Below are 23942 nucleotides of genomic sequence, written 5' to 3'. Positions count from 1 at the left end.
ACTAACTTCGCTGTAGATATTCTGGTTTGCCCTGGTGTCCCAGGCAGACAAATCTGACATGATTTCTGACTTCTGTGAGCACTGATTAAGAGCTACCAATTATTATTGCTTTGAGCCTTCCAGGCAGGGAGACAGATGAACAGGATATTCACCTGTGTACAGGAGAGGCTTTAGGGGCAGCTTTACTAATAGCAACATGTAAGTGAAAAATCTTTGGATTGAATTTTGCACTGCTGCAGGAGACACTTCCCACTGCTCCCTGCCAAACAGGCATGTTTAATTCAGGCCTTGTAATGTATTCAAATGAAGAATCTGAAGAGCAAGGTGCTGGGGAGCCAGCATAGGTTTCATTCTTTATATGCCTTTTGCATAGAGCCAGGCTTGTGGTGCATCCCCAGTTACTGAATTTTTCCCTGTGGTCTGCTGCATCTGAAAACTCACAAAATGCATTAATAACTTGTTATAGTGAGGCCAGCTGTGCATCTCCAGCTGTGTGCCATTGACCATTAGTCTGGGCTGGCCAGCTTTACTGCTCCAGACATTCAGATCAGCCACAAATGGTAAATCAGACATTATGGCAATGTATGTTTTCTTCTTCCAGTGAGGAGCAGTAGCCAGCTCTCCTCCGAATGAAAAGCTTTATGAGCACAGAGCTTTGGAGGTACATCATGAAAAGCACTCTAAGTTGGGGGCAACTGCCTTTAACTGTGCAGAGAGGTGATGACAGCTGCAGAACATTCAGTCCATTTGCATCTGGCTGGGAGAAAATGCAAAATGATCAATTCAAGCTGAGCAGCTTCGAAAGTCATAATATTCTTCTGCCTTATATGCAGTTTAATGCAGGTAATTGCTGTATGTGACTGTGTACCCCATTTGCCACAGCTCCTTGTCTAACTAGCTGCCCATTAAACCAATTTAATCAACATATTCATTTAATTACTCTTCTCATTTCTCTACCCAGTGTAGACAAAGCCTGGTAACAAGCATTGCAGGGGGTCCAGAGAGAAGAATAAGTGCTGAAATCAGAGGGTGGTATTACTGTTATTTATTTTCTTGTGAATTCCTTCTAGTTAAAGGCTCTCAAAGACAGGAATGACACATTGCCAGTGTGACAAACAAATTAGCCTGTGAACATCTAATCCACGAAATATAACACCTCTTTTCCCTTCAGCAGTAGATGCTCCTAAATTAAATTCATGCATCATTGTTGCATGATGAATGAATGTAGATTAACTCATTGTTCTTTAGTATCTTTGCATCTCTTTAGCATTTCTTTATAAATTTAGGAATGTGATGTTGACAGTTCTGAGGATTTAGATTTTTCTAGGTAACTGAATACACACTACCTATCTTAGGATCTCAGACATGCCATTCAGGCATGTTTCTTCCTTGCTGGACTTGGAGCAGTGCTGTAAAAGTTTGCAAGGCTCTGGATTAACTTTTTACTAACAATGTAGAAGTTTGCATGGAGATCAGTTAGGTGTGCAAATTGAATGCATTGTAGGTTTTACGTCCAAATAACTAGTTTCTTTAAAGCTCCTCTTGAATTGCTTGAATGCAGAGGGAAGGCACCTCTCCAAAAAGTAGGAGAAGGTGGCTGTGGGAGATGTTTCTGCTAAAGTTGTGTCTCACAGCATATTACCCCTGTCCAACATTAGTGGTGTTTGTTGAGAGACCGAAGTAACAGCTGTTGCTGCTTGTGTCCCTTTTCCTGCCCCTGCTGCGTGGTGGCACTGCTCAGGTCCCTTTGGTCATTTTTGGTTCTGCATCTATGAAATGGGTGTAATTGAGCCTATTAATTTTCCCTCCTCAACCTTCCTTTGCCCCTTCTTTCCCTTAGACATGATGAGGAAGTGCTTCACTATGAGAGTGGTGAGACACTGGCAGAGGTTGCCCAGGGTAGCTGTGGATGCCCCATCCCTGGAAGCATTCAAGGGCAGGTTGGATGGGGCTCTGAGGTGGGAGGTGTCCCTGCCCATGCAGGGAGGTTTGATCTAGATGACCTTTAAGGTCCCTTCCAACCCAAACCATTCCATGATTCATTCTATGATTCTTTGCCCATGGCAAAGAAAATACTGTTCTTGCAAAGAGAGGTAGGGATTGAGGAGGCAGGAATACATTCTTTGAAGCCTCCAAATACCCCAGCTGCATTTGAGGAACAAGGAAGAAGAGTTTTCCTTCAGTTCTACTTTATGAACTTTCTGTGGTTTAATTTTAAAGCCATGAACTGAGCTCCAATGTAACCAGTGTGAATGAAGCCATTTGGTGTCAGCCTCACTCATGTTGAAGCAAAGTCATTGTAAGCAGCAGCATCCCTGTATTTATCACTGACACCTGAAGGCAGCTGTAGTGAGTAAACTTGATTAATACTTGGTCATGCAGAGAAACACCAGAGAACAGAGTCAGCTCTAAATTTAGCACAGGGGTTCCTAAGTCAACTAGACTTTCAATAATCTTACTCCTTGTCGTTTAGACAAATCACAAGGTCTTTGTTCAATTCTGTTCTGCCACTGTTCATTAGAGTTGTTTTTGAGGCTGATCATTTCATTCTCAATAGTGAGAAGTTTGCCAGAATGAGGACAAAACAAAAGCTATGTAAGAGCTTCAGGGAAAGTTATGCCCTTATAAGAAATGTAGACTAACAACAAATGCATTTATCCTTACCATCTTCTGAGCAAACCAGATTCCTCAGTCAATGTGTATACAGGTCTTTGACTTTTTCATCTTGAAATTCACAGTCTTGTAGCAAGGAGAATTTCTTTTCTCCTGAAAATTTTCAGAGACAGAATATGTGTAGCAGACTGGAGAAGAGCAGTTTGATCCATCTGAGGAGAAGGGTGATTGCTCATGTAGCCTTTGCAGCCTCTCTGTCTTGCTTCCTTGCACTGTTTTCTTTCCCTTGCATGGACATTGCAGTCATGGTGGAGATGGGGTGGGGCAGTGCAACCTGAAGCTCAGATTGCTCCTGTCTTCTCGTATTTCTTTTCAAGGGACAAGTTGCTTTCAGAGGGAGGATTCCCTGAGAGTTTTGTTCTTCCTCAAGAGCATTCAATATATGTTTGTTTCATGAGTCAACATCCATGGAAGCAGTCCTCCACTTACAGTTCTCCACTTTGTTCTGCTGATGCTAATCAAAAACTGCTGGCAGAGGGAGATTTAAAGCAGGTGTCAGATGTCACACAGCAGTGGTGTGAAGACAAGCTGCTCAGCTGACTCTTCTGACACACATGACTCTGTGCTGGCTTTTCTCAAAGAAAAATTAGTCTGAGACCCATGATAGCGTGAGAACTTTCCAGTGGGGACTACAGATTGTACTTCAAAATGTAATCTAAGGTCTCTGAAAAAAGATTCCTTTATAGTGGAACCAGGCTAGAGATCAAGGGGAGTCTTTGCTGTGATTTAACAATTTAAGAGGTGAAGATGTTTTGGCTCTATCTACAATTTTCTCATGAATGTTTGCCATGTCACAGCTACTTTTAACTTGCTGGTGAACCCACAGTACATTCAGTGATGACAAGCCACACATTAGACTGTCCTGGCACAACAAAAACATTACAGAACAATTTCTTTCCAAAAGCAATTGTCATAGAGTATGAAAGGGGAGCACAAATTTGAAAATGGACAGATGGGCAGAGTGTCAGGAGAGGGCCACAGGTGGCAGAGGATGAACTGCTGTTGTGTACTGGACCTCTTGCTGGCAAAGAGTAGTCTACATACTCAATACCCACTGTTTGCATTGGATTGATGCATGCAACTCTGGCTTTGCCTCCTCCCTTGAGTATTTTCCATGTATTATTCATATTCCTGCATTACAACCTGGGGTACAAGATGTTCCATACTGGGTAGCTTGTTTCCATCCAAGAACTTGGCTTAGCACTGTGCTTTGATAAATCATTTAGTGTATGTGCACAAAATCCAGAAGGATTGTTTGAACTATGGAAACCTGTTGTATCATTTAATTTATTTATTCATTCATTCATTTATTTATTTATTTTGCAATTTCTGGGTCTGTAGCAATGAAATCTGAGGCCTAAAAAGAGTATCAGGGCTTTGGTGAGTAAGGCAAACTGGCAAAACCCAAGACTTTGTTGATATCTTGCTACTGTTTTAGTGTACTTTACAGTGGGATATGGAAAAAAAAAAAATCATGCTGTTTCCCCGTTTTTCTTCTATGTTCACCCACAGAGAGCATGTAATGGGCAGTTCCTTGTGTTACCTGCCTTGGAAGCTTTGGGCTTTGTTTGTGACTTGAACAGATAAAAATAGACTGGAAGGGAGGCTACAGATACATCAAATACTGAGAAATACATATTATTTTCAAATCCAGAGCTGACATGATAGATGCCTCTTTTAGAGAATGGACACTTGATATAAAATCCTCTGGTATCTGCAGCCTGGTGGCATTTGTACAAAGCAGGGCAGAGGCAGAGTGGGGTCAAGTCAGAGATATCAATTCAGATGAAGCTGGTTTGGAAGGATCAGAAAGGGTCACTGCAGAAAGCAACCAAAGGACAGATGCAGAGGAATTGCTGGAGTGGGAAAAGGCTTTGTATGATTTGCATGTTCCCTCATCCAGCCTGCTCTGCTGCCAGAACACAGGGTTTGACACGGAGCCTTCAAGCTCAGTATGTGAAAAAATGGTTATAAAAAATAATTATATCTAGCATCCATAGGAACTGCTAAGTGATCTAAACACAAAGGCAGTGGGCAAGTGTAATTACACATCTCATGCAGATTAGATATTGGTAATTTAAAGTAGGCAGTGCATGTCTCCTCTTCCAGCAGAGTTGCTCTGATTCAGATAAAATCTGAAGGCTTGGAAAATGACTGGAGGATATTTGCTGAACTAACTTCTACGTGGACTCCAATCCATCACACAAAATCTGTTGTGGAACAGAAATAGAAGTAACTCACAGATGAACTGCTTGATTAGGAATCTAGGCTCACCCTCCTGTACAAATCCTGACAGACACCCATAATCCTCCACAAGGGCAGTCATGTTTGAAACAAAGGTATGTACATTCACACATGTACATTCCTGTTTTATGTGGTCCATCCCTGGAGGTATCAATGGACACTGGTTGTTATGGGGAAAAAACTGTCAGTGTAGATGAATCTGTCATAACCAGCATGCTCTGTACATGATTAATTTGTAAAATGGCACATGTTGCATCAATATTTATGTTTGATCCATTGAGACAGCTAGTTAATTCAGCATATGGGAAGCATTACAGTTTTGTGAGCCTACAATGTCATTTCTTACACAGGGTGGGTGTATATAACAAAAATAATAGTGTTTATGTAGCAAAACACACGCAGGCTGTATCAATTGAGCTCTTGCACAGCCATTGAAAATACAAATAAAAATATCATTAAAAAATGTCCAAGCAATACAGAAAGTAGTTCACACAGAATAATCTAAATTACGTGTATTCAGAAGAGGAGTTTTCCTATGCTGGAGCCAGCAATGACTGAAGCTGGAAATACCACCCAACAAGCAGTACTTTCAGATGTTTAATTATAAAAATGAGAAGAAGGAGGAGGGAGAGAGGGAAGGGTGGACTGAGATATCAGCCCAGAGAGAATGAATTTTAGGCCTTTGGCTCAGTTACCTGCAGTTACCTGCCAATTTAAAGGTCAACGTATTGCTCCAAAACATGGTGACAGAGTAGGAGACTGCCAGGGTTGAAGATCATTAAGAAACCTGTGGGTTGCTGTGACTGTCCATGCTGAGGACTTGAAGCTCCATAAGACTATCTTTAGGTTTCTTGCCAGAACTCCCATGTTTTAATGTGAGCAAGGGACTGGCTTTGGTTAAAATCTGCTTCCTCTTAGTCCAATTGATGCTGTTAATAGCAGTAGTGCAGCACCACAGGCTTTCAACAGCTGCTACAGGCAGAAGCTGGAACTCCAGGGTGGTGTCAACATCAGTCCTTTTGCCAAAGATATGGATATCACAAGTCCATGTTGGATGGTACAGGGAAGCTCCAAGAGTCCAAGGACAGGGCTGACAGTGGCAGATGCTCCCACAGACTACTGAACAGATGGTGCTTACACCAGGCTGGCTTTTTCCTATTTATTCTTTCTTCTGAATACAGAGGAGCTCCAAGGGCCCTGCTTACTCCATGGATCATCTTGGTAAGAACCCACCGCTGCTTCCCTTCTCACCTGTCCATTCAAGACTGATGGAACTGAAAGTATCCAGCTGTTATTGCTGGATGGCCTGGTCCATGGACTCAGTCTGCTCAGCTTCAGGAGAACTCTTGGGTCAGAAAACGCACAGAATGTTATTTGCAAGGTCTTTCTTAACTCAGAATGTAAAGTCTCCCCTTTCTGCTTCTTAATGACAGAAAACACCTTACCTTGGTCAGTGTGCTGGGCTGTACAGGAAGCAGCATAAAACAAGTTAGAGATGGTAGGATCAAATAACTCCCTTGAACAATTTGGGCTTTAAGGAATTGTTTCTGCACTATGAAAGCTTGACTTTTGAGCAGTGAAACTTGGGATTTCCCTCTGCTTAATGAGGATTAATGAGTGAATGAAGCCCTTACTTTTTTGACAGCTTTCTGCAGGTTGAGGATGGCTCTATTTTAAGGACTGACAGTATAATACATACAGCATAAGGTCAGTGAGAAGCTGATGATGTACAGACTCAATAGGTCTTCCACCCAGACAGGTGGATCTCAGGCTTGAGCCTCTAGCCCCCAGTGCAGGAATTTCATGGGCTTTCTCACCTTGGAGAGAGCTGGACATATCTCTCAGTTAACAACCCAAGGACTCCTGGCAGATACTTTCTTCCCAGGAAGGATGATACTCTCTGTGTTTTGCTTCCTCACCCTTCCAGCCCTGTCTCTTTCCCCTTGTCACTTGTTTTAAGAGTATTTTCAATGTGGGGAGTTTTAAAAGGATCCAAGTGACGAAGGTGGTCTCTAAAAATTGTTTCTAAATTACTTTGCAGCTTTTGGAATCCATTGTCAAATCTTAACAAAAGCTGTTTCATTATGTAGTGCTATTAAATATACTTTTACTTTGGAAATGATTGGAAGGCTTGGGGAAGGGAAAGGGGAAATGGGCTCTAATGTTTTTGTAGACAAGAGTAAAGTGCTTCCAAGGTATTTTTTCCCCCATAAAGTAGTAGGAACACACCAATTTTCATCTTGAAGCCAAGAAAGAAAACTGTTTTATTCTTTTTAAAGATGTTCCTTTGTAAGAAGTAATTTCCTGGCCTGAACCTGATGGGGCTTTAATCCTCAAGCCCTGACTGACAGAGGTTTGGGTCTGCCCTGTGGGTGGGAGGGGTGGTGCCATTGAAGGGTGGGCTGCAGGGGCCATTCCCAGCTCCTCTGCTCACAGGGAATCCAGGTGAAGATGAAAAGTAAAAAAAACCAAAGGTTGGGGAACATTTGTGGATTCAGTGGGTGCTCTTTCCATGCCTCCAGAGAGGGTCTGTCAAGCCAAGGTGTGTCAGTGACCTTGTGAATGTGGGACGAAATGGCTTGTCATGAACCCCGTGTCAGAAGAGGGAGGTTCTTTCAGAGGCTTTGCTGGCTTGCACTGGTTTACATTAGCTGGGAAACTACAGCCTAAATGCAAAGCATCTGGTTGCTAACTCCCCATTCTTTGCCTGCCCCCATTACAGTCCTACAGACTCCTCGTGTAGCACTGGGAATAAGTGTGGTTCAACACTCATTATATTCCCTTTATTCATTTGTGTGCTCACATAGTGCTAGTAACAATGCAGTACAATAAAAGATAGCACTAGAATCTTAAATTAAGTGCAGCCTTTCCAGTATCTCAGCAGGGTGGCAGGCAGGCATATATTTCCAGCTGCCTTTCAGCAACCCCATTAATAAATCATATTTATTTTCCTAGAAGGAAAACTGCTGGGACATCCTTCTGTTTTGGGGGCAGAATCACATTCAATATCCCAAAATTATTTGTTGGACATGGCTGTGAAGTTTAGACTGGAGAATTGCAACTGCCAGAAACTCCATGGTCTTCTTCCTACCTTCTTTAACTCCCACTTATGCAGGTTCTTTCCTGTAGTTCTCGTCCACCAGCTCACATGCTGTTTGAGTTACTGAGCAGCATTTCCCTTGTCTGTCTTTAGGATGATCATCCTTTCTCACCATGTGTCTGCCTCTCATGGTTTACCCAGACAGGCACTGCAGCAGAACACGTCTGAATGCTGGCAGACTTTGATCCCTGTAATACATCTGGACTTAGGCAGTGGCCAGTGTCTTCTGAAACAAGGAGAACGTTTGAGTTCAGGTCCAAATGACATTACTTACACACAGACAGTCTCAGATAAACAGCCCAAGTTCTCTTAATATTTCCCTGCTTACCCTATTTTTCAAAATGTTTGTTATTTTGATTGTTCCCTAAGATATCTCTCCAACTTTCCTCTGGCTTTATCATAAGAAAGCAAGGAAGGGAGAGACCCAACAGCCTTATTCAAATAAATATTATTAGTGACAGTCTGCTAACTCATTTGCCAAGAAACTGTTTATCTACAGAAAGTAAATCTTCAACTTATTTTTAATAGTAGAATCTCTGCTAATAACTTGCTTAATGGCAACTCTTAATTCAGTAGAAATCTATGTTTCAAGACTGAGTTACTGATTATATTGAGGGACTTACATGGACATAAACCAGTTTATATAGACTAATGACTATAAGTCTTATCAGCCTCAAGATCTATAAATGTGCAGTGGTCACCAGCATAACCTGGGAATGGTTTGTGAATAAGAAGAGATGAGCATGACAATCTCTACAGCTACAGGGAGAACACTGGGACTATTCTAGTAATAGCTGTCTGTGGAAGCAAAACTGCAGATTTTTATTGGAAAATGTTTAGATAGGTATAGAAAATTATGAAGATAACATTTAAAATTAAGCTCTAGGTAAAATAATTTTTTTTTTTATTATTATTTTTTTTTTTACAATTGAATGTCTAAGCCTAATACAGTGCAAGCATTTGGAAAATGTCATAACTATGTAAGCAATCTTATGGTATGGATTGGCCAAATGTGAACCTGATCTGCTTTCACTGAAGTACTTTAGCATTGCAGGTATCTTAGCCATTTGATTAATGAGGTATTTTGTCAGGTATTGCAGAAGTGTGATCAGACCTGAATGTTACACTCCCTGTTAAGATCCTAGAGCCCTTTCAGTGAGCAGCACACTGGAACTTGTAACATCACTCAAGATTTTTGGGTGGTGATGGGCTATGTCCAGGATTCTGATGACTTGGGTTAGATTTCATTTAAGGAAGTCACATTTTTCTCTTCCCTAAATGAAGATTCACAGGAGGGATCCATTTCTTTGGCATGTCTTTGAGCTCCTTAGATGGAAATTGCTATATAAACACAAAGCATTGTTTTAGTATCTGTTGTGTTTGAAGGAAGTTAGAGTGGGTTACTATGAAATCTGTGATGATATCTGGAATAACTAGTGTTTGTGAAAATCTCTTCAGTTAAATCTTCTGAATCTAAGTTCATGTTCTTAGTGTTAGAGAAGGGGGTTGTTGAAAAGCCAACTCAACACCGTTCCAAGTCAGTGCTCCCCTCATTCACAGTGTTCTCTTCCTATTCTGGTATTCAGTCAGTTTTCTATCTTAGTCTTAAGCTCAATGTTTAGAGATACTTTAACCTTGCTAACAAAATAATGGGGACCTCTGGTTGTTGTCATTAGAAAATTGGCTGCGATGGAATCATTGGCTCAGCTGCCAAAGAGGATCGCTGTGGAATCTGCAGTGGTGATGGGAAAAGCTGTAAAGTGGTGAAAGGAGACTTCAACCACACCAAGGGGATGGGTGAGTAACCCCCAGCAGCATTTTAGTGGAGCAGAGGTTCTCTTAACTGCCTGAGGAGATTAAAGAGTGTTAGTGAGAGCTCTTGGATAGCATTGGACCCAGCTGATCCTGTAAACACTTAAGAAACACAAAACAAAACCCAACTCAATTAAAATGTGATATTCTGTCTGCTTCTTATTTGGTTGCCCAGATTCCAGCCATTGCCTCTGTCTGAAATTCAGAATGAAGTTGTGTTTCTTGTTTTGAATGCTACCAGTGCTGTTGATTTTAAATAAGAGACAGGATCACAGTATCTTTACCAGTGGGAGAGAAGTCTGATTTCAGCACCATCTTTGAGCTCTTTGAGAGCTCAGAATGATGCACTTGCACGTTGCAGATGATTCATGTTATAATCAGGATATCTCAGCTAAATGTAGGAGCTCTCCCCTCTGAATATTTTTACTGATTCCCTGCCAGCAATAGTGTCCATTATAGGATACAAGAGCTTCTAGTCAAAGTTAAGACTTTGTCCTCTCTTGTTACACATTAATGTATGTACAGCTTGGTGTTTGAATTAGTCTTTGTTCCAGAGTCTCTGTATTGAGCTTCTGAGAGACCTGTTATCATACATCCTAATCAGGCAAAGGGAGGGAAAGCCAGATTCGGGGCTTGGAAACTGTTCCAAAAGGAAGGAATTGTCCAGAAAAAAAATATTTCACGTTTGGTGAATACAGAATTGCCATTTCTGTTTGGAGAAATCTATTCAATATGTGCTACTCTGGGATTGAATTCAGCAAAGCACAAAGAGATTCCCTTTAAGCCCACACTTCAGTTTTGTTTAGTTACTAAAGCAGCACCAGTACTTAGTAGCTTCCTTCAATCACAGTCTCAGCACTGAAGTCCAAAGCTTTGATTTTGTTCGTTGACCTTTTCCTCTGCACCCTCCTCCTCCTCCTTATCTGTGGAGCCAGCTATGATCTGTCACCTCCTCTGATTTGCAGGTAGGATTTCCCACCTGCACCACATCTTCCTGGAGCACATTTGTGCTGTCAGATTGCTAGACCAACCTGTTGAATGATTTCCTGCATTACTGCCCTTGACTCATGTCTCAGATATTTTCCACCTACTTATGTCAAGACATTTGTGTTCGATGCAAGTGGTGGGAAAAGTTTCTCCTTTCCATTGAAAAAAAACCAACCTATTCTCCATTTCTGTAGAGGATTTTGTAGCTGTTCATGAACTTCTTAATTGCTCCCAAAGAATAACTATCTCTTATCTTTCCCAATGAGACTACAAAACATTTTGTGCAGATAAATAAGAAGTTTCTGGGTCACTGCCATGAGGTTGCACCCGTTTCCAACTATAGAGACTGCTTGAGGGTGGTAACTTTACAAGGCTGTAAGAACAAAACATTTTCAGCCTTAATGGTGGTTTAGCTGCCAGGACACTGCAGGAGGCTTTCACCCCCAGCACTCTGTAACCTAATAAGAAGAGATGGCTGTTCAAGCATTTATTTATTGATCCTTTTTCTTTGCTGATTATCTGATAAGCATAAATCTGTCAAAACGTTGCTTTATCAATGCAGTGTCACATATTCTACAAGTTAATTATTTTTACTTTTATAATGATATAAACATTTATTAGATGTTTTTATTTATTAATTTTAAAGGGAATTAAATTTTATGTGGGCATAGTTCTAAAAAGTGACATCCATGATATGCCAAGCAATCTTCTTCCAGGTTGAAAAGCATCTGTTTTTTAATTTTTTTTAATTATGCTCTTTTAATGAGCATCCTAGCCTACTAAAATGGAAAGTCTTTTAATTGTTCACTGTTCATGTTTTCCTCCTTTAGGTTTTTTTTTATTTTAGGCACTGAAAACCACTTGTTGGTTTCAGTTATGATTCCCAGCCCCAATTCTGCGAACACTTTATGAATTGGGAGTTCCTCCCATCAGTTGCTCTTTCATATCCTGCTGTTTTGCAAAATGAGGACCTCAGGTTAACTTTATAATCTTCATGGAGTAGGCAAAGCTCCAAGGTTGGGTCTGAGGTATCAGAAGTGAACACGAGGTTACTCAAGAAAAAAAAAAGGCCCTTTTTCTTGAAAATGTCATTTAAGCAAATAGGTACAGAAATCTGACCAGGGTAACAGATTCAGGGCTTGGATCTGTAAATCATTGCAGAGGTCAGTGGCAAATCCCCATGAACTTGCTGTGGTCCAAGTCAAGGCCAACACGCTGAGTCAAGTATGCTGATTTATTATTGCAAAAGAGAACAGACTTCAAATGTCAAGACACTGATTGTTTTGGAGTGGTGTCTGTTTTGGGAGTTGCAGCTGAACCTTTGGGCCAGGTCCTCAGCTGCTCTGCACATGGGCCTCCGTTGACTGTGGGATTGGTCCCTGTATGTCCTGTGATTGCAAATGATGTTGTCGAGCCCTATTCACTGAACTAAATCCATGCCAACTCCTTTCTGTTTCTTAGTAACCAATAGTCATTGTAAGAAGGTTTCCACATGTGTGATGGCAAAGGCAAAGGCTGTTCCCAAGTGTTTCTCGTGTAAGATACTTGAATGCTGTTTATAGTGTCAGTGGGTGTTGGTGACATCCTTTGGTGTTGGTTCTTTGTCTTTGGATTAGATGGGGAGATTAGTATCAAAAGCCATGGATAAACTTCAAGCCCTTTTACTATTTAGCTTGGTTTGTCACAAATATCTACAGAGCCTTTCCTTTTAGAAAGGCTTTTCTGCATGAGAGCAAGCCAAATTTTCATTAATTGAGTAAAAAGAACTGGGCCTATTTCTTTTTTTCCCAACCTTAGTGTCACAGATAAGGTTCTACCACCCTGGTGGGACATGATGGTGGTACATTCAAAGTGCCTCATAGAGGTCCAGCAGTTCAGATTTTGCCACCTGTGATCCAGGGTGACCCAGCTGTAAATGGATTCCATTTCTTTTTTGGGGAGAAGGTCAGAAGCCTTTATTTGTGATGCTAAATGTCACATACACTTGTGTGCAGCTGGCTGTCGTCAGTAGGCCAGCTGAATGCACTGTTTAGACTGAGGTTTACTTTTGGCTGGCAGCATGCCCTGTCCCTATTTCTACAAAATAATTTTTCAAAAACAAACACAGACTTGTTCTGAAGGCCATCTCTGTCTCCCTGCCACTGTACAGAGGCCCTGGAAATAAAGGACAGCTCTTTGGCTCATATCTGTTGGGTAGCTGATTTATCACTGACTTCTTCTGTCCAGACTGCAAGGCTGTGCCTGTAATGCTCAGAGACCTGCACTAGGAATGAGACCTGCGTCTGGCTCTCTGGATTTTTCTCAGCCATATCAAGATTTTCATTGCTGCCCTTCGCTTCTGATCCAAATGAAGGTGCACAGATATTTGGATCTTTTTAATGGCAGAACATAATAAGGTGGGATATGCCAGTTGTGGAAATGAAGAGTGTGTCTTTGCTAGCAATTTTTCTTTTTAAGATGGTGAAGAAGCAGGCTTTTTATTGTGTTACTTGTCCAGCACATATTTAAAAGAAAGGAAGGATACTTGAACAGTAGTGCTGTAGTACTGTCTAGGAACATCTTTAGCCAATGTAAGAAACTTTTTTTTTTGTCTGTGGAGTTTACACCTAAATTATCAGAAAATAAAACCCTATGTCTAACTCTGGGATGTCTTGGAAGGGTTTAATCAAAACATGAAAGTTAGAAATCTCAGCAACCAACTTCTCAGCAATGGTATGAGGCTTTGAGATCTATCCATGGCTCCCTAGTGAAATAATTTTCTTCCAAATGAGCTATCCCATGGCTGGAAAGAGACAGATGCTGATGGAGGAATTTACTCTGAAGCTTAGAGCAAGACTCATCACAACTACTCAGAAAATGGGCATGTAGTTACTCCTGGACATGTTTCTACTCCACTGCAACAACTAGCACCAGGCAAAAGGTGCAAGGTGGGAAGGGCCATGGAAACTGAGATGCCCAGCTGGTTCTTAAACAAAAAATCTTACGGAAGCTGTGCTGGCCATGACCAGTAGGTAGGCAGGACAGTCTGATTTCCTTGGCTTCTACCCCGAGGTCTTTGTTCAAAGCACTTTTGGGAAGTTTGATAATGGAATGAGCACTGTTGACTTTCTCACACCTTGTTTCCATGTGTGTTCAATAGTTAGATATGAAGCTACAGTGCCCAGACATCAGTACTTTCAGCCATGGGATAATTTTTCCTTTACCTCTGAGTCCATCTTTCGTTGCAGTGTAAACCAGGAGAAGTTTTGTAGTCAATCAGTGACAATCTGAAGTTCAAACTAAACTTTCTGTTCTTTCTGGGAGTAATAACAATGGCTAACAGTGGATTTTCCTGTGTGAGTGGCTTTCCTCTTGCAAATCTCTCCAGCATTGAAATGAAGATACAGTAGCCACTGGTCACATATTAATCTCCTTGATGACAAAGCCACCTCTTTGTTCTGGTGTCTCTCCTAATGTGAGTTACACCATATAATTAGTATCTAGGATTTGCTTCAATCACAGTCTTGCATTGCTGAGACACTGATGTAATGCAGATTATCCAGAAAGATTGGTGCATGCCAAAGTAACTGTTCCCAAGGTGGAGTATACTACACACAGCACTATAAATTATCAAATAATGAAGTTCTCCTGTTGTGTTTTCAAAGCTTCATCTTAACAGGCTGATTTATGGGTGAAATTACTAGAAATACTGCCCGATTGTTGCCAAATCTCATCAGTCTTTAACCAGTTCCTCATTTAAAGCTGAACTTTAAGCCCAACCTTGCAAACCCCTGTTTTGCAGACAATTATCCTAAGACCTAACAGATCTCTCAGAGTCCTTGATTCAGGGCCAGCACTGAGATGTTTTTTGGTCTTACTAGCTGACACTTGATAATCTTTCTGGCAATCTGCAGTTACAGTTTGCTTAATAAAATGTGCCTGGAAAACAATGGAGGTGTTTTCTTGTGCAGTTATCTCAAAGATCAGCAATATTCTGTGACCAGAAGCCTCACATTAGCTCCAAGGATTGGACTGGAGTAGCCACCTGAGTTTGTACCTGTGGCAAATTTGCACAGATGTTACATAGTCTGTTTGCAATAGGATTTGACCACTAACCCACACAATGTTGCTGGAAATAATGAATGAGAGTGTCAAAACACTCCTGGTGGGACATGCCCAAGAATTCTGCTTCGTCTCTGAAAGGACAGGTCAGATCCACAGGACTGCAAAGTGGTTCCCAGTTCAGTAACAGAAGAGTGATGGTCAGCAGTCAGGTGTGTGCCACACGATCTCAGTGAGTTAGCACAGTATGTTTCTTCTTATTCAGGAGCTGTGAATACAACCCCCAAAAGCCATCAATCAGGATTAGAAATTACATGAGGAGAAAAATCTGGTATAAGACCAAACTAAATAGTCTCCTGAACTAATATGCTATTAATAGCTTACACTCCACTATTTACCATTGTAAGAAGTAACATGAAAGTCAGCTTTTCCACGTGCTGTTTCTCTCATGGCACAGTGATGAAATGAGAGTGTATTTATGGCACCAGCTGAACCTCAAGCACAGCTCCACAGCTCACTCACCTCTGAGCAGAGTGACACACTCCTGGCTGCTGCTGGGTCAGGGGAGGGATCCAAAGTGCACTGAAGTTAGTGACTGGTTTTCCACTAAATTCCATGTAACTTTGTATCCAACGCCTGCATGATTTAGCTCTGGGCATTTGTGTCTGGCATGTGATTTTAAAAAATAAGTAAATAGTCCCCCAGTAGGTACATTAAATTACCTGAAACTTGGGCATGTTCCAAACTGGCTTCCTAACAGGGGTGTTCAGGTGTGTCACAGGGCCCATGATGGACTGTCATTAATCACACTCTGCTGTGTGCTCATGTCTGGTGGCAATTGGTGCTCGGGTCTGTATGCAGATGCATGGGGTGCAGTGAGGATGTTTGATTTCTGGAACACTCTGGTTGGACTGTAATTTGGTATCTCAGGTGATGAAAAACCAACTCCTGGCAATGTCTGGAATAAAATCCAACATCTGTTTGCTTTGATTTCATGAAAGACTTCAGTATTGCCTCAAAAAAAAAAAACAGCCCTGGAAGTTACGATTTTTCCCAGTGAATCCCACACTGTAACAACAGATGGGAAGAGCCACCTCTCCAGCTTCTGTACACAGATGTGGTTTGCAGTTCTGCTCTCCCTCTTTCTCTATTTCCTACAAGGGATGACTGACTGTTCCTGAGATATCCTGAGTAAGGGGAAATAAGTAAAGGGGAACAAGTGCAAAAAGAACTGAGCTGAAGGGTCAGAGGGAAAATGTCATCCAGCTAAAATTATCAGAGAAGGAAGGAATGTTTCTGGCCCTCTAATGCACCTCATGAAACAAGGAGCTCAAGCTGTATTCAGGGCACAGCAAAGGTGCTGGGCACTGCTTTTTCACATAGGTAGAAATGAATCCTGAAACCCAAAATCCCCAGCTGTCCCACTCTGTGTCATAGTGGTAACAGAACCACTTAGTCCTGAGATGCATGAGGTTGTCAACATCCTTCTTTGAGGTCCCCTGTGTCAGTGTAGCAGAAGCACTACCAGGCAGCTGCACTTGTCTCTAAAATAGCTCTCCAAACATGGCTGAATGCTAGAGGAGTCACTGTTCCTCAAGCCAGTACTTCTCCAGCCCACTGCTCTAGACTGTCCACAATTTCCATAAAGGCAGGGCTGACACAGAACAGTTTCACACAGCCCTGTAAAGCAAAGAAAGGGATGAAGGAACATACAGGATAAGCTACTTAACATCTAAAAGAAAGGGGAAAGCAAAAACCCAAAAGAGGTGCCAAGTTGTACACTGCAAAGTAAACTGGGTGGCCAATTAGAAGGAATCAAATCATGTTTGTGACAAGATTAGTGTCATTTACAAAGGCCTGATTCAGAGTTGGAAAAATTCTGCCTGGCTCCCAGACCTTTGAGATGGGTCCTAATGTTCCCCAGCTTTATAGTTTAAAGGCACCACTTCTACCCCATGGGACAAGTACATGACTCCACGTGGCTCTGTGATGGGGCAAAATAGGCTGCATTTCCTTGTAGCTCCTAATTATCCTTACTGTTATTCTGCTAGTCAAAAGTGGTATAAATGCATCTTATTGCTGGTTGTTGAAGTATGAAGAGGCCAAGAGAGTTTCAGAAAGATAAAACCAAGAGAATTCTATAAAAATATTATGGGGTGCTGTAAAAACTTTCCTAATGTGTCAGATGCTCAGATGGTCTAATTTGGCCTGTGCATCTGCTGGCAGTGTTTGTAGGTCACTGGTGGTCAGTCCTTGAGAGACCTTCAGCTCTGTTGTTGCATTAAATCTAAGCTGTGGAATTCTGTTTAGCAGCCCAGTGCAAGGAGACTGTTGCCATTATATCCTTGAGAATTTTTGTGTAAAGCTGAAGTGTAAGTGAAACCAAATCTTTTTCCCCCAGTTGTCCCACTAATTCCTGCTGTTTAGTTTTAGCATCACCAAAATGTTTTGTGGAAGTGAGACCTTTCTGATAATGATCACAGCCTTGACTGGGAATAGAAAGCAGGAGCATCTCCTGGAAACTTCATTTCAGATCACAGATGTCTGCTCTGTGTTGCACAGTTTTGGTCCTGATGGTGACACAGTGCATCAGGTTAGGAACAGTCCCCATACACCCCTATCAGTACTGCAGGAGAGCCAGGGTGATTCAAAGGAAGTAAATCAAATTAGGCCCAAGCACAAGCCTGAACTCATGATGAAGCAACACACCTGCATTTCTCTCCCTCTGCCCAGGCTGAGATGTTACCCATAACCATGCATGTCACAGCAGTGAAACTTGGCTGCCCAGGCAGGGATCTCAATTGAAGTGTTTCCCACCCATTCCCCAACCTGGGCAGGAGTTGATTTTTTCATGGTGAGATACTGAATGATTGGTGCTTCTGTCTGTGTCACACTCTCATCATTTGCTCTTTTGTTGCCTTAGGTTACATCGAGGCAGCTGTGATCCCTGCAGGTGCCCGGCGGATCCGAGTGGTTGAGGATAAACCTGCTCACAGTTTTCTGGGTAAAAAGATAAAAGAAAGAAAAGAAGTGTTGATTTAAAACTCAGCTCTGTTTTCTGTTAAAATGACCCTTCTCTGAATGACCTGTAATATGACAGGTTTGTTGTTGCCAGGAAGCAGCTGTTGGTTTCATTCTTGTTTCAATCTCTCTCTGCTTTTGTGGCTTGGTTTCATGATGTTTGCTTGATGTGATAGTGTGTGACATTTACAGGCCCTGTGCAGCCTGGACCAGAGAATACTTTTATATAGACAGAAGAATTCCTGAACAGAACTTGGCACTGGGTTGAATGCAGCTGCCAGGAGCACACAACACTTTGGGAGAAAGTGGGAAGGAGGACAGTACATTGAGAGTAAGGAATGGCAGAGATACAGATCAAAAGGTGCCCAGCTCAGACTGGAGCAGAGGCAGGACAGGGCAGCTGATATCACCCAGCACATGGAAACATACTTTGCACCCTCAGAGCTGCACAGCCACATGTAAATGGGAGAATTCTTCTGTCACTCAAGTGTTATATGCTGTGTGGGAAAACAAAAGAGTAGGAGAAAATCCCAGTCTTGCTCCTTTGTTCAGTGAACTTTTGCAGCTTATAGGTCCCTGTGTTGTCAAACCTAAGCTCTTTTTGTAGCTGATGAGCTCATTAACACATGATTTTTGTCATTCTGTGTCAGTATTTCAGCCTTTCCATGTGCTGATAATTATTGCAGTGGTTCAACAGGTACATGTTCCAGTTGCCCCTTAGTCTGGGAAGTATTGGGTACTTGTGCATGCATGTTCTGGTTCTCTCAAAGTGAACTTCTCAGAGTAGAGACACTGCAAGGTTTTAGGATAGAAAAGCACTCTGAAAGATGGAATTGCTTCCAAAAATATATCAAGTTTGTGGTAGGAACTCTGAGAGGATTAAAAAGTTTGTTGCTTTCTGTTTGCAGAAGGGGGAACTGAGGTGTTGGAACTTGCTTATGGATATGCAGGAGTCAGTAACAAAGTTCATATCTTGGGTTTTGATTTCCATGTTCTTTACTTACAATCCTCCATCTCTGCAGCCAAAAAGAGATGTTAATATCCAGTATTGGGGTATAAGATGCTGCTGAAAACATTTACATAGTGTTTGTGTCTCAGGATTTGAGTTCTAGTGCCACTGGTTTTCTGTCTTGAGGTGCAACTGAAGTTGGGAAAGATACTTTTGTTCTCTGTCTTTATTCCAAATTCAGAGGGGAAAAAAGGGCAAATAATGTCATTCAGCTACCCTTAGGTCGAGAGCATTGGCATTTGTGCCACTTCTTGGTAGGAAGCACATATCACTGCTGCTGTTATCACCATATCACCCAGTGCTGCTGCCAGCCTGCTGGGAGAGGACTACGCCTACACGTAAGATGTTTGACTTAGCAAAGCACTGGTGGAACAGTGAGAGCCAGTGTTTCCTTGGGTTTTGCAAATCCTCTGCCTTCTGGAAGCCAGCTTTTTTGTTTGTCTTGGTGGGATTTGCAGAGGGTATTTGTCCAGGGCTTGGGCTTTGGCAGGTAGCTGCAGCACTGAGAGTCTCACTTGAAGCTAGTGACTGCCCTTCATTGTGACCACATAACTTTGACTAAAGCAGGTATTTTCCCTACTGCGTGGTGAAGATTAGGATTGCATATATTTGAAAGCAGACTGTGTCCATCCCATACAGACAGATACAAATGTGGCTGTTTTAGAGCTTCTGAATGCCTTTAGGTCTTTGGTTCATGGTCACAAAACAGGAGAATCTCTCTACGCTTTCCAGGATTTTCTCTTTCAAGGAACACTAGACACAAAGAACAGATACCCAATTTCTTGCTAACCTTACCTGAAGAATAGCAGCAGGAGTGTTCCAACAGGACAGAAAAAGATGACCAAGAAAACAAAGTCCAGTCACTTGATAGGCCTCACAATGCCTCGTAAGTGCAGGTCTGAGTATGGAAGGATTTTCTGTTTCAATTACACTCACAGAGTTGAGTCCAATCAGGTCCTGTTCTCATACAGAACCAGGTACAGCACTTTGGAAATGAGCCCAGCATAATTTGGAATCATTATTCCATGTGCTGGGAGCAGTGCCTGAAGAATTTCACTCCACCTACAGGCAACCCACGCTGGCTGCCTTGGCTGGCTGTAACCCTGAAAAACCACCTTGAACAGGAAATGCCTCTGCAGCTTGTGTCCGCAGGCTGGGAAGCAAGCTGGAGAGACCCAAGGTGGAAATAAAGATCTGACTAGATGCCAGGTTTAGAAATTGATTGGTCAGTTCCCGTCCTCCAGCCAACAAGAAGAAAAGAAGTTATGGGTTGTTGCTGGGGTTCCTTTTTCTTTTTCTCTTCTACTGTACAACTTTGAGCCAGAAAAAGCTTAGAGGTAGAACAGTGGATTCTTGCTACTGCCTAAATGCACCCACAAAGGGCAGAAGAGAAAGATGCACTTTGCTAGCCTATTTGAGGCATAGGCTCCCAGGAGAACTGCAGCCAGGTGTCCGAGGCAGAATAAATAAGTGCTAGCTTAAATCAGTGAGGACTGTTTGGCAAAAAGAGCTCACAGCTGCTTACCTGTTTGGGCTTTTCCAGCACAGTTAGACAAGTTTTGTCAGAGAAGACTGCATGTATCCTGGTCTCCTCAGTTCCTGCCACTGAGCTCTCAAGGATATTGGGCAAATGTTCTTGGTTGCATGCTTTGCTTATTCTCTAAAATGGCAGTAAAGATACTTGCTGTCTTGCAAAGTGCTTCTGCAATGCCTGGGTGAAAAGCAGAGCGTTCAATAAGAGCCAAAGGCCCTGTTCACCCCGCTGGATTTAGTATTGTCCTCTCTGGGGCTGGGTAGGGCCAGGTCTGCAACAGCTGTGTGTGACAAAAGCCACTGGAGAAAAAGCAGTTTTATCCCTGCTGATGGTGCACTCATGGGCAGGAAAGACAAACAGTGGTGAAAACACTTTGCCCCAAATACTCTGTTCAGTGTCTGGTATAATTCCTGTAATCCTCAAGGAGTACTTTTGGAAACAGAGTTGTTCCCAAACTCTCCATCTCCTCAATCACTAAGGCAGCAATGTCTGCAGCAATCAAAACCAAACCTTTCCCAGAAGAGATCCACAAAGATTAAACATTTTGGTTTTCATCAGCAAGCTCTTCCTTTGGTGATGATCTGGAACCAAAGCATAGTTTTTGTCATTCAAGCTCTTAGACTCTGATTTGAGCATGTGCTGTGAGATCTTTACTAGTCAGACACACTGCAAGGAGATAGTTTTATTTCATCCTCAGCTTTGATTAGTTGTGTTCACAGCTCCTCAAGGCCAGTGTGATGGGTGCTTTGATCTGCCTGGAAGCCACTAGGCTTTGACAGAGGAAAGCAATCCTGCCTGAGAATTCTGTCTGAAGTTTGCAGAAGGTACTTTGTAGATTGAGGAACAAAGCAGGAAGGAAAGTAAGCCGCAGACAGACTTATATTGCTGTAGCAGGCAAATACCAGGCCATCATCATACCCCTGGTCTGTGTGCCAAAGAGAACATTCCTCAGAAAAAAACCTTCCCCCACATACAACCCACTCCTCCTGAGGAAACCATACCTGCAGTTTCCATGTTTTTGGAGCCTGTAATGGGACCATGAGAGCTGTCAGGAAGGTTGTGTGCAGCAGAACAGAAGGATACTCCACCTTTCTCCAATAACTGCCCAGGATGCAGATCCTCAGAAAGGCAGAAGAGGCTGCAGAGGACATTGTGACTTCAGTCTACTCTAGACTTCCCCAGAAGTTAGACACTATGAATGATGCTCAGCTGGTAAATTGAATATGCCCTGAAATATTCCAGGGCACTGAGATCAGTGGTCATGGAGCATCTTGTGTATGGGCTCTCAGCCCCCAGTGGAGGAGCTGTCTGTGTACTGCTTCTTAGGAATGGACCCTTGAAAGTCCTGGATTCTGACCCATGCTAGGAGTTGTTTGGGAGAATTCAAGTTGACCCGGGCCACAAGGGATGCTAGGGACCATTTTAACAAGTTCCCAGGTGCCTGGAAACATGTCTGTTCACTGTATGCAGAATAGTATAAAAATGGCTTTCCACGTGGAGGTGGTGCCTTGTGCTGGAATCACCTCAGATATCTCCTCTTACCTTTGGCAGGCTTTTTGGGATCTGAGATCAGTTTTTCAGGAAACCCCTAAAGAGAAATCTAACAGGGTTTTCCTTCCTCCTAAACCTCATTTGAGGTAGGGGTAAGCTGACCCTGCATTTCTCGAGGGAAGCTTCATTGTAATAGCTGTAGAAAGGTGTTAAATGTGGCCAACTGAAATAAAAGGAAGGTCTATGTGGAGTAGCCCAGTATGACCACAAGCAGTCCCACAGTAAATTAGACCCAAGTGGTAAGTCAGCTGTGCTGACAAGTCCAGTTCCTTGTCTCGTGTGCATCTTAGGCAATTATATATAGCCTAAGCACACCTAGAACTTTGCTGGCCGTAGAGACTTGATCCAAGGAGATGACAATGGGAGATTTTTCCTATTGACTTGAAAGGGCTTTAAATCAGCTTCTCTTACCTTCTTGCAACACACTCACTTAAGTGAAAGCCAAGGTTGTGTTTATTACTGGAAGAGAATCAAATAGGCATCAAAATGCTGGAGGGTAAGCAAACCTCTTGTTAAAGGCTTAGGCAAAAGACACAGTTAACCTTGACCTATGGAAGCCCAGCAACACATGGGCTGTTCTGTTTGTCTGGTGTCAGGGCAGATTTGTTCATGAGTCACGGATCTCCACAAAGGAGCTTGAGACTTTCTCTCTGTTAGAACAGGGTCTGCAAATGTTCTCTTCCCTCAGTGCATTGCACAGACATCTGAATAACTGTGCTTCTGTTCTAATGTAGAAAACACACAAACCCCTAAATGAGCTTGCCCTGGTGAGTCAGCAGTAATGCGATGTCCTTGTGGCTGGAGTTGTCTTTCAACATTTGAAGGGCATCAGTGATGCTGATGCAATAGGTTAAGCTGGAAGAAAGGACATGTTATCCCAAGTATCTTCTCAATATTAATCTTACAGGGCTTCCTTCTGCAGTAGAGCTCTTTTTGTTGTCCTTACTGAGGCATTTCTGACAGGACAGATGTGACTTCAGGCACGTGTACCCTGCTCATGGACTCTGAAGGGAGGGTGGCTGTAAAAGGCTGTTCCTTGCCTGCTGGTGTAGTTTACTTGTGACCTGTTTTCCATCAAACCCAGGAGTAGATTGTATCTCAACTGCTTCTGCCTTTTGAGAGCAAGTAAGACAACAGGAAGTATCCTGAGCATAGGTTCTGCTAATTCCTGATGCTGAAGCTTTAGAATGGCTTTATAATCCCATTTTTTTAGCTTGCAAAAAAACTTCTGGAGTAATTTACAACAATCTAAGGGCCACTCTAAGTTGTGCCTGTAGGTAGTGCTTCCAGGCTGGAATATTCTGCCTTCTAGGCTTGAGGGGGTGTTGGACACATCTGCCAAGCTCAAGTTCTGTTCACTGCCCAGTCTCAGCTTTGTGACTTGACTTCTCTTTACAACAGCTGAATGGATGCATTATGGAGCACACACAAACTCAGGAACAGTTCCATTTTGCACTTGGAAATTTTGTTGTGTGTATCAACACAGAGATATGATAGATCTTTTTCTCAAGAAAAGCTTGGGAAAATACAGTTTCAAAAGCTGGTTCTGCTTTTGAACACAGAGTGTGCCCAAGCTACAAACATGATGATGAGGCAGCTAAAATGATACTATTTTTTTCCTTTTATGCTCACATCTTTTACAAGGCTACTGCATCTTGTACTTCAGGTAGGCTGAGACAGAAGCTTAGTAGTCCACATTGTAATTACAAATTTGCTTACCTTTCATTCCATGGTGTTTGATTCATTCCAGCTTTAAAAGATTCCAGTAAGAGATCCATTAACAGCGACTGGAAAATTGAGCTTCCTGGTGAGTTTCAGATCGCAGGCACTACTGTCCGGTACGTGCGAAGGGGTCTGTGGGAGAAAATCTCTGCCAAAGGACCAACTAAAATACCACTGCACTTGATGGTAACTTGATATCCTTTGTTTGTGTTTCTTAAGTGATGCAACGTAAAGGGTTTATATCCTAG

At 42.4% G+C, this 23942-nt stretch overlaps 1 protein-coding gene across 1 annotated transcript in view; it reads left to right on the top strand.

Annotated features, from left to right (window-relative positions):
• Positions 1–23942, top strand: part of ADAMTS17 (ADAM metallopeptidase with thrombospondin type 1 motif 17) — a 181479-nt gene that overhangs the window by 111108 nt on the left and 46429 nt on the right. Inside the window, exons 15-18 of the mRNA XM_051628580.1 lie at positions 9694–9814; positions 12278–12352; positions 17781–17861; positions 23723–23880. Coding sequence (XP_051484540.1) covers positions 9694–9814; positions 12278–12352; positions 17781–17861; positions 23723–23880 — 435 coding nt within the window. The remainder of the gene's footprint in view (positions 1–9693; positions 9815–12277; positions 12353–17780; positions 17862–23722; positions 23881–23942) is intronic.

The sequence above is a fragment of the Apus apus genome, chromosome 10 (assembly GCF_020740795.1).
Source record: "Apus apus isolate bApuApu2 chromosome 10, bApuApu2.pri.cur, whole genome shotgun sequence".
Taxonomy (NCBI): Eukaryota; Metazoa; Chordata; class Aves; order Apodiformes; family Apodidae; genus Apus; species Apus apus.
The sequence above is the reverse complement of the archived record's forward strand: the minus strand, read 5'-3'. Positions and strand labels throughout refer to the sequence as shown.